We start from the raw sequence: 11,566 nt of genomic DNA on the forward strand, positions 1-11,566 counted from the left end.
CTTAGGGCGGGACTTGGATGAGATCTTCTCGAGTCGTCTCCCAGACGGTTCGCATAAAATCACTATTTAATTTGTCATTTAGCTTATATACAACCATAATATGTTTTGCATCGTAATTCGTTTATGTTTTAGAGAATTTGTAGATGTTAAAAGAAAGGAAAGTAGTAGTTTGTTTGTGTTTAGGAACGCGACTGATCACGTGATTGATCTGTCATATGACTTTGATGAGGCATAGATAGAAAAAGTACTGAGGCAGTTAAAAAGAAGAACTCAGAGGCAGTTCAGTATTTATGTATTCTTTAAACAAAACTAACGTGATGAATTCAGATCGATAAACAGATGTGGCGAAGCCTGGAGTAAATCTCTGGATCATGAAGCATTTGGGAGTTTTGTCTGTTTTCGCGACCGCTTGTGTTCTAGGTGAGTTGCCAAATAACAGCATCAGAAACAAATGTCGCTCTACGTAACATACTGTTACCATATAACATAAAAACATTAACCAGTTCAGCTTCGTCTATCTGTCTGTCTATATATCTATATAAAGAAATACATCTTGAAATGTCAATTAAGTCTTACTTTTTACTAATACCTTAGTCACATATTACATATCTCGATTACAAGAAATGTGTTATGAGCTTTCCATCTATAAACTTTTGAGTGTTTGAATAGCTTTATAAATATTTTAAATAGTTCATAGTCAGTTTGGCATCTTGTTTGACCTGTGTGATAACTACTTTATCAACAAATCAGTATACAAACATACAATTCAATTTCATGACTATAAGAAATAATTTTTTAATTTGTTCTCATGTATGCTCAGTTGTTCATGTTGTGTCAACTACAAATTTTTGTTATTCATTAAAGGATGTTAATTAAAACTTCCTTTATTTAGTCAATAATAGACATGAGAAATTGTGGATCAAAATAGTAAAAGCAAGAAAGAGAGCAAACAGTCATAGTTTGTACTTTCCTTACTGGTTCTTAGTACTTCTGGGGTGAAATTGGATCATATGACCTGAGAATATTTGTGTTTTTTTCAGTGTGTGATTCTGTGCTAATGTGATTATGTCACAGTAAAAGCTCTGTTTTTCCCCTGCTGATGCTTAATAACCACACTGTGGAATTTACAGTGCAGACCAACAGACAATAACAAACACACACAGTCTCAGGAATGTCTGTGTCAATCATGTGACACTCTTACAATAGACATAATCCAACCATGTTAAAAATTGGAAACAGTACTAACCATAGTGAGCAGAACATGAACAAACACTGTCCATTATACTGTAACATGTTTACGGTCAGCCAAGATGTGTACACATAGGCTAAGTCAAATATGTTAAAGGAGACATATTATAAGAGTTTTTATAAGATGTAAAATGAGTCTTTGGTGTCCCCAGACTGCGTATGTGAAGTTTTAGCTTAAAATACGTCACAGATAATTTATTATAGCATGTTAAAATTGCCATTTTGTAGGTGTGAGAAAAATGTAAATGCAAACACTGACCGCCACAAACTCAATTGTGTGTGCAGTGCCGTGGTTGGATAGTGTGGATTAAGGAGCGGTATTATTATAATAATTTTGACATCACAAGGGGAGCCAAATTTCAGTGACCTTTTTTTTACATGCTTGCAGAGAAAGGTTTACAAAAAAAAAACAAAGTTACTGGGTTGTTCTTTATCACATTTTCTAGGTTGATAGAAGCTCTGGGGACCTAAGTACCTAAGTCTGATTTTCATGATATGTCCCCATAAAGTGTTTTAGAGGAATATTATGTTAAAGGGTTCACCGAAAAATCCCATTAACTAACCTTTATAACTTGCCAAACCACTGTATTTTGAATAATACATCAGTCCTTCCAGAAAAACGCAATTATGCGATCGCATGATTCAACGCATAATCATTCAAAGTCCGCATATTTTTGCAGGAGCTGTTTTTTCAAATAGGCCGCACTTTCACAGCATAAATGCAGTTGTCCGTGCACAAAATATGCAAATATGCACTAGGCTTGCATGATTTCATAATCCCCGCATTTTCATAGCAAAAATCACATATATCTTATCAGAAAGTTGAAAAATGTTGCATTTACTTCACACAAGCGCCGCCATGTCCCCGGAACATCATTGAAAAGCTGCAAAAGCTGCAAACAGTTTTTGCAAGTTCCCGCAGTTTTGGCAAGTTCCCGCAGTTTTTGCAAGTTGCCACAATTTTTTTTTTTTTTTTCAAGTTGGGTTTTTATTTAATTTATTTATTTGCAAATTCCTGCGATGTTTTTGCAAGTTCCCACTATTTTTGCAAGTTCCCGCCATTTTTTTGCAGCTTACGGCAGCAAATTCCTATTAATCAAGGACTTTGCTGCCGTAACATGGCTGCAGGATGCGCAATGATTTGTATATTTCAATAGCAGGGGACTATTTTTGGTCACTGCGTGAGACCCGTAGATCGGCTGAATGGATTCCAAAATCGTAAGACTCAAATATTTAACTCTAGGGGAGCTGGAAAATTAGCATTTTTTTTTTTTAGTGGAGTGTCCTTTTATGCTTTATAAAAATACAAGAAAATGTCATGAGCTTTTAAAAGTCATATATTTTATATGATAAATGTGTTTAAGTAATGTAAGAAATAATTTCCTGAAATTATTAATTATTAATGTAATTCATTGATCTCACATTGTGTCTTGTTGTGATTGGGTCAACATACAGTGTTTTTGTTCATTTTTGAGCTGGACACAACATCCACCGTATTTTTCCTAACACAACTAAAATGTCTGACAAGTCAAATACAAATATCTTTTCATTTCTGACAAATATCTTTTATTTGGGTTGACTATTCCTTTAAGAGCACTTGATCATGCCTTTAATCATCTGTCATATCACTGTTTTTATTACAAACAATTTTTGTCTTCAATCAACATGTAGGAGTGGTGATGAGTCAGACAACCCTCAGCCCTGCTGTGACGATCACCGCAGTCAGTGCGAACATGACCACTTTTACTCCCAGCATGCCCGGCACTACAGAACCCAGCTGCTCAGGGATAAACGCCTCTACCTGCACGCCCTGCACTCCTGGCTCTTACTACGATAATGGTGTGTGTTTCTTCAGTTGTGGAAGAGCTTGAAAAGCTGCAAACAGTTTTTGCAAGTTCCCGCAGTTTTTGCAAGTTCCCGCAGTTTTTGCAAGTTGCCACAATTTCACCGAACCACCAAAATCTGTTGCTCATTCAGTTTGTATAAGGGAGAAAGTCGATCTCATTTTAGAGAGCATCTGATTTAACAGAAATCTCAGTAGCCTATGTTTACATAATGCATTTAGCACAAAGTGACTTGCTGTACAGTACATTTAAGCTGTACATCATGTAAGTACATGCGTTGCCTGGAAATCATAGCTATGACATTGCCATTGTATATTTGTTTACTTTTACAGAAGACTGTATATTTTAAATGAGTATATCTGCTAGTAAGTGACCTCAAACACATGGCCTTGAACACAGACTGAAATCCACAAAGTTTTTATTTTGATATCATGGCGTCTTGAAGAAAGTAAATTCATTTTGTCATTCATTGTGTCTTTTCAGAAACTCTGCTGTGTTCATGTTGTCCAGATGTAGGGCTGTGTGTGTTTCCTACAGCCTGTCTTCTTTGCTCACCGGGCTTTTATCAGCCTATGGCGGGATGGCAGGGGTGTCTAGCGTGTTTACCAGGCTCTTACAGCAAGTGAGTGGAGAAATTATTGCTTTGTTATTGTTTATTTGAAGCATACACAATTTTACAAAAGTGTCTTATGGTATTTTTTCTTCAGTTTGTCTGGAAGTGCTGTGTGTCAAGCATGTCCTCCTGGTTCCTATAGTAATACCACAGGCTCTGTCTCATGCATTGCCTGCACACCAGGTAATTATTCGGGGTCCTCTGAAAACTGCTTGCATTCTTCAAATTACAAAATGTAGTTTATTATTTTTTATTAATTTGTTAATCTTTCTGTGAAATTCATAAAGTCTCAATCTAATTTTGAGATTAGGAGCATAAAAGTTTGATTTAATTAATTGATTTCACATTGATTTTAATCTTTAACATGGCCTTACCCACTCGACATTAAAGGGGACATTTCACAAGACTTTTTAACAATGTAAAATTAATCTTTGGTATCCCAAGAGTACGTCTGTGAAGTTTTAGCTTAAAATACCATATAGATAATGTATTATAACATGTTAAAATTGACACTTTGTAGGTGTAAGCAACAATGTGCCGTTATTGGGTGTGTCCTTTTAAGTGCAAATGAGCTGATCATTGCACTAAATAACAGTGGCGTGGTTGGATAGTGCAGATTAAGGGGGGTATTATCCCCTTCTGACATCACAAGGGGAGCCACATTTCAATGACCTATTTTTTCACATGCTTGCAGAGAATGGTTTACCAAAACTAAGTTACTGGGTTGATAGTTTTCACATTTTCTAGGTTGATAGAAACACTGGGGACCCAATTATAGCACTTAAACATGAAAAAGTCAGATATTCATAAAATGTCAAGGTTATATTTTTACAGATTTTATGTAGAAAACAGTAAATCACAAAAAAGGACTTTAGCTGGGTTTTCACAGATTTGATCACATTTAAAACAAAACATAGCAATATAAGTAGATGCATTGCCAGAATTTGTACAAATCACATACACAACAATGGCTACGTGTCATGTGACATAACATGACATAATATGTGGTTGGTTTTTTTCATTAATGCTTCAGGTTTCTACACATCTTTGCAAAATTCAACTTCTTGTAATCCATGTCCCCAAGGCACGTACTGCAAGTAAGTTCCTTTTTAAATACAGTTTAGTCTTATGCACAGTAATGATGTACATTTGTCATACCATGCCTCTTCTGCTTCTCTGATACTGTAGTTCCTCAAATTGTACCCGGTGCCAGACCTGTCCTGCAGGTTCAGAAGCTTTACAGATTGCTTCCAAAGCATGTACGCCCTGTCGCCCAGGTATCTTCTTCTTAGTCTAGCCAATCAGATTAAAGCACCTGAGTATAATTTCATAAGATCCTAGGACCTGTTTACACATGAAAACAGTACGCGTAGGTTTTTCGCAGATGTTTGGATTACTCATCATAGGTGTAACATTGTACACCATTCTTATGAACAGCTCCAATCTTTGACATGATTATTATTGCAGAAACAACAAAAGATATTGATCTAGGTCCAGATCTTCTAGATTTAGGCATTACTTGGGATAATCAGGATATGCAGATGTAAATGTGCTTTATATGGATGGCGTTCCAGAACATTTTTGAAGGATCATCCCATAATCCCACCCATGCAAGGTGTTTTAAAAGATGGTTAATGCTAAAAAATTTACAAATACATGATGTACTGTAAACCAATCAGAGGAGTGTGATACAACTTTTGTCATAGTTCAGTATATAAATGAAGGTCTTTGTTAAATAAGTTAATTAAAATTTCCACAGTCTGGTAATGAAACCCGAATTATGTTTTTATGTTGATGTTTGTTAACAGGAATGCACAAGCCGTCCCATCAAACAGTGTGTCAGATTTGCAGCAGTGGTTTTTATCAGATTCGCTGGGGTCAGGAGAACTGTAACCTTTGCCCTGAAAACCACTACTGTCCTGTGAGTGACCACTTCCTCTCAACAAACACAAACAACACACACACGTTTGTACAGTACAGCTATACTTATGAGGACACTTATAGACATAATCCAGTCCCTACCCCCTAAAGTACCTAACCCCAACCAGAACCTAATTCAAACCTTACCCCTAAACCCAAGTCTTTACCCTCCAACAGAACTTTAAAGGGGATCCAGAAGTGAGGACCGGACAAAATGTCCTCACTTTAATTTTTTGTCCTCACTCTGATGGACATACAAAAATTGGTTCTCACAAAGATAGCTGTACAAGTACACACACATTACATTTTGGGTACATCTACTCCCTTTCACACAGTAAATAGACATTAAGTGCAATATTGATATAAATGTGGCTTTATCTGTGTATCCCAGAGTCCTGATGTAAATCCAATCCAGTGTCCTAATGATGCTTTCTGCCCTGAGGGCAGCACAGCCCCGGGTTACTGCATGGAGACCTTCTTCAGAAAGGCGGGCGAGACATGTGAACTCGCTCCTGTTACCATAGCACTGCTTGTTATTGGAGGAGGAGGTATGAATGTTTTCAACAAATTACCCCTTCAGTTAAACTTTTGTACCCATGGTGAACTATGAAAAATGTCCATTTCACAGGTAAAAGACTGAGATTATTTAGAATTGACCTTTTCTTAAACTCTGTCCCTCTTACCACTAAAATAAGTCGAGTTTAATTTTGTTTATACAACATATCATCTTTGATAGTCTATAAACCTTAGGATTATCGACTTTACTGCAGTATGAATCAATACAAAAAATAATTGATGTTATTAACAATAATTTACATAGCAGAAAATATTGATGCTATACGTACGGTATAGCCTTATACCCAAATCATTATCCATTTTTCTATACAATAATCTGTTTAAATAAGTAAGTAAGTGAAGGTTCAAATGACAGCCTCTTTAAATTTGTCTTTTCTCCACAGTGGGTCTTCTCTTTATTATTGTTTTGGTTCTGCGGAGGAAAAAAGACAATGACAGTGAGCTCTCCCTCGCTCGAACGTCTCTCTTGCACAAAGACAGACCGCCTGGACGCTTTTATGGAATCCCATGTGATGCAGAGCCTGTATATGCCGGCTGGTGATGTTACCAATTACTTTCGAAACCCAATTTCCCTAAAACCAAAGGAGCTATATCAGCTCAGGATTATATGCTTTCAGGTTGATATTTGAAAATCATGAGCATTGATACAAAAGCTGAAAAATACGTTTTGAACTATTTACAGATGTAAAAAATGTTGTCAGAATTTTTCTATTTAGAAAGACATTTTATTGAAACGATCCAAGCTTTATATATTGGTAAGATACTATTAGTATTTAATGAATGAAGAAGACAACATGTTTCATGTTATGGCACTTTTCTGCATTCCCATTTTTAAACTTGTTTACTACTGACCATGTTACTGAATTTGATTGTGAAGATATTTTGACATCTTTTTTGTTAAGCTTGAAGAGTAGAAAATGCTAATCAGTATTTTTTGTATGTTTTGTTTAAATTGCACCAGATATTAAGTCATGGCACTGAAAGGTTTTGGGCTGGTGCTGGATTTTGCTTATTTTGTTCACATACCATTTATGTTATTTTGGTACCACTACCTTTTACTACTTGGAATTGTCAAGGTACTTTATATTATATACATTTGCATTGTTGTATATTTCATGTAATGTGCCATTTTTAAAATGAAACACATTTTGACAATTTCCAGGACGTATACTGGAATAAAAGCTTTGCACTACTTGTGATGTAAATGTGTGTGTTTGACTGAATTTCCTATGCTTAAAAAACCCTAAAAACCATCTGCATATACCATCATCTGCATTTTAAGTAAGTCTTTACAACCTTAACAAGAAGGATTAAAGAATTCAATTGAAGGGGTTTATTTGTCTCATACACAGTTGTAGCTGTAGAGCAAGTTTATTATAGTTTAAAAAAATTAACAAACCAACATTGCACTGAAACCACCCAGCAAAGGTTTATTTATAAACCAACATGCGTTCTCTCCAATATTTACCCAGCATTGGGTTAAAAATAACCCAGCAGAATTTAGAGTGAATCAGCACATCCTATTTGTACAAACTTATGTATGTGCACAACAACCACTGCATGAAAAGAGGTGTATCCGTACTAGGAAACTCCTGTAAACACCACTGATTTTCGGAAGTATCTACTAGTTCCACTGAGGGTAAACTTCTAATTCCACCAAGTTAGGAAACTCCCGTAATGATACCAATTCGGATGTATCTTGCTGATGGGATATTCCTGTGGTATATGCAGCCATTTGTTGCCATGGCAAATAATCCCATTGAAGATTTTGTCAGGGGACATTTTCACACCTTCAGAGGTACTGGGATTTCACACCTTTGCACAATTCTAGTGTCCCATTTGGTGTTTAATCCCAACACTGATTGGTTGCTTTTAAAACCCCCTCCCAAAACTCTGACAACTATTGGGACACAACTTTGAAACTTTCCAGTTGAGATGATTTGATTGGTTACACTTTGTATTTAGCCCAACCCAAGCCCTCACAGTTTAGTGACTTGATTGGTTATTTGCCTGCTATGCAGATAGACTACGATCCCCCCTCCCACTATATCCTACTATACATGCCCAAAACCCTTAAAAAAAAAACCTTGAATTGAGTTTGAAATGTTTATTTAATAAAAAACTGAACAATCCACAATTGTCACAATCACAAAATAATATTACACATAAATATTAGAAGTTGCATACATAAACAATACTATTTAAACTTATAAATATACAGACAGAGAAAGCAATATTAGAGTAAAATAAAACAAAATAAAAGCAACAATGAAAACTACATTCAAAGCAGTACAATGTAATGTAGCAGTGGCGGTTGCAAATTCAAAATAAGTGTTCGGAGTGTCATGTGTGTTGCTTGTGTTTTTAAAATGTTTTTGTTGCTTCATGTAAACCATGTGCATCACGTGTTTAGTCAAAACACGTGATGCACATACACGCACTCGACACGCAGAACACATATTTTGAAATTGGGAACCACACAAATGACGGGCTGTATACATGTTGTGACAAACTTCGCATCAAGTGCTCACAAAAAACAAGTCACCAGCTGCCACTGTAATGTAGTAAATATCTAAACAAAATGAACAACAACTATATTGATCTTGCTTTAAGAAATCAGTCCTACACTGCAAAAAATGACTCTTACATAGTAGTATTGTCTTGTTTTTAGTAGAAATATTATTTAAATTAATTTATTTTAATTACTTTTTCTTGATGAACAAAATGACCTAAGAAAATAAATCTAGTTTTAGACAAAATAAATAAACACACACACACTTTAAGTGAATTTGTGCTTAAAACAAGCAAAAATATCTGCCAATGGTGTGAGAAAAAAATCTTACATTTTCTTTTTTCATAAAAACTTAATTTAAGCACAATTTTCTCACTCCACTGTTAAGATATTTTTGCTTGTTTAGGCACAAATTTACTTAAATTGTATATTTTTGTCTAAAAACTACACATATTTTCTAAGGTAATTTTGCTCATCAAGAAAATACATCTTGATTTAAGAATTTTTAGTTTTTCTACTGAAAACAAGATAAAAATCCTAAGTTAGAAAGTGATTTTTTGCAGTGTAGATTCAATAGCAGAGCTCTGTCTTGGAATTAATCAAACATTTCTCACTGTAACACTGTCATTTCTCACATTTAAAGGAACAGTATGTAGGATTGTGGCCAAAACTGGTATTGCAATCACAAAACGTGTGGCTAAAACTGGTACTGCAATCCCACAGCTGGTGGCCAATATACCAAACGACAACATAAACATCAGTTGAGGGCTGCAACTCCACTTTTTAAATGACAATATCTTGGCCAGACCGCTGTTGTGAGTGATATAAGTATTTGAAATGAAAATTATTTCTTAATGTCTAGTGACATTTCAGGGCCATTTAATGATTAATTGATATAAATTTCTTACATACTGTTCCTTTAAGAAAACCGGTTGCATTAAACCATTCAAGTTTTAAAACACATAGATTTGAGTACTGTGAACTTAAAAAAATTGAGAGTCACATGCAGTTATGCACTTATATTTAAGTTCACACTACCTAAATATAAGTGCATAATTGCACAAGACTTAAGTTCACAGTACTCAAATGTATGTTTTTTTTAAAACTTAATGGTTTAAGGCAACCGATTTCCTTAAATGGTTTGAGTTAAGTTAACTGTTGTCAGCAAAGGTAAAGTTGATGCACCCTCATCTGGACAGACATCTCTTTGGAGCCCTTTGGAAATATAAAAGTACATATAAGTATTTGGCATAATACTAGTACACATATACAGATACACACGACAAATCAAATGACATAATTAAAGTTGTACATTTTAGAAAGTTTACATTAAACTGTACAAAGATACAACAACATATGATCAAAGAACTTCTTAATATACATCTTCTTACTTCATTTTCTGTGTTGATGTACTGGGAGTCTCTGTGTTGTTCTGCAGCTCATTACAGTAGGCTAGTTCAATATTGTTGTCTATCAAACACAGAATAAAAAAATAGAATCACATACATCATAACACATCTATTAACTATTTAACCTCTTTAATTTAATAATTTCATTATTAAACTTACATCATTTTGGCCAGATTGCAGTGACATCAATTTCTTCAGTGTCTAGATCAGTCTGATGTTTTAGCTTCCACTGTTACTTCATTATATTTCTCTGGCAAGCACAGAATTAAAAATCAAAATCACATACATCTGTTTACTATCTAACATGTTTGATTTTAAAAAATTGAATGAATAAACATACATCATCTTTACCCAGAAACCTATTCAGCATCCACAAAGTTGACCACAGTGTACATGACCTCTGTAAACACAAACATGAATAGACTTCATATTTACAAAGATGAAGAACAGCAAACATATAACGTTTAAATATATTATGACTCCAAGCTTCTTTACAATAAGCATCTAGGTTCTCTCAAAGTGAAGCTGGCTTTGTTCTAAATCAATATAAAGCTATTAAAACAGTCTTGAAAAATAAGCAGCATCTACCAGAACTAAAGCAATGAGCTTTTAACAACAAAAGATCGTCTGTATAATTTAAAATAGCAGAGAGACACTTGCTAGCTGCTAACATTTCAAACACACAAGTTACTGTTGCTTTGTTTGTTTTAAGCAAATAACGTCTCATCTTGGCTTCTTTAAAGTTTTGTTTTTAAAAATTTAAACATCGAATTGATTCTTCTAACAGCCCGGTTTGAATGTTACTTCGCGTATTTTTAACCTCATGTTTACCGCTGTGTACCACGTATACCCTTAAAGTTTTACTGTTTGTGCTTTAAATTCAAACAGTTCTAGTATAAAGACAAAAACGAATCATAGTAAATAACATAATATGAACAAATAGGCAACCGATCAGCGTGATGCAGGCAAATGAATTAAATCAAACTTACCGTAATGTCGATGAGCAAACAAAGAGACCGAGAGTAATCCATGCAGTAACGGTTCGCGATTTTGAATCTTCCCGTCAAGCCCATAGGTAAAGCGGTCGCACCTGAAGGGTGGAGGTGCATCCTGGGAAATGTAGTCCTTTGGCGTTGTTTCTGCTTGATCCTCTGCTCGCACTTAATATACTTTTTTTATAATCCGCGTTTTCACACTATGCATTGTTCTTTATACTTGATAATTAATAAAAAAATAAAAATAAATGTTTTTATAAAGTTTATTACGTTGACAAAGCATGTTTAGTTGAAAAACATGTTAACAGTTATTTTGAATGATGCTTAGATTTTCTTAAATGTAAAATCTTTGTGAATCAGCACTTTCTTGATGAAATACAAAACTCTGTATAAACATGCCTCAGGAATAATGTCTGGGTTTAGTGGATTAACTGCCATACTAATCATTG

The 11,566-nt window shown here is 34.8% G+C and overlaps 1 protein-coding gene and 1 long non-coding RNA gene across 2 annotated transcripts; one reads left to right on the plus strand and one right to left on the minus strand.

Moving 5' to 3' along the window:
- The first annotated feature begins 22 nt into the window (after positions 1-22).
- On the plus strand, positions 23-7,406 carry LOC135778132 (uncharacterized). The gene is made up of 9 exons (XM_065288576.2): positions 23-420; positions 2,920-3,087; positions 3,576-3,714; positions 3,800-3,888; positions 4,739-4,802; positions 4,894-4,982; positions 5,514-5,626; positions 6,017-6,173; positions 6,585-7,406. The coding sequence occupies exons 1-9, from the start codon at positions 372-374 to the stop codon at positions 6,740-6,742; spliced, it is 1,026 nt and encodes a 341-aa protein (XP_065144648.1). The 5' UTR covers positions 23-371; the 3' UTR covers positions 6,743-7,406.
- A 2,228-nt stretch (positions 7,407-9,634) lies between these two features.
- On the minus strand, positions 9,635-11,328 carry LOC135778363 (uncharacterized). Its single transcript, XR_010544544.2, has 5 exons — positions 11,112-11,328; positions 10,463-10,522; positions 10,282-10,372; positions 10,105-10,183; positions 9,635-9,928 (listed from the first exon to the last, which is right to left on the minus strand). It is a non-coding gene; the product is annotated as an uncharacterized lncRNA (long non-coding RNA).
- Between the last annotated feature and the right edge of the window lie 238 nt (positions 11,329-11,566).

This window comes from Paramisgurnus dabryanus, chromosome 17, assembly GCF_030506205.2.
Source record: "Paramisgurnus dabryanus chromosome 17, PD_genome_1.1, whole genome shotgun sequence".
NCBI lineage: Eukaryota > Metazoa > Chordata > Actinopteri > Cypriniformes > Cobitidae > Paramisgurnus > Paramisgurnus dabryanus.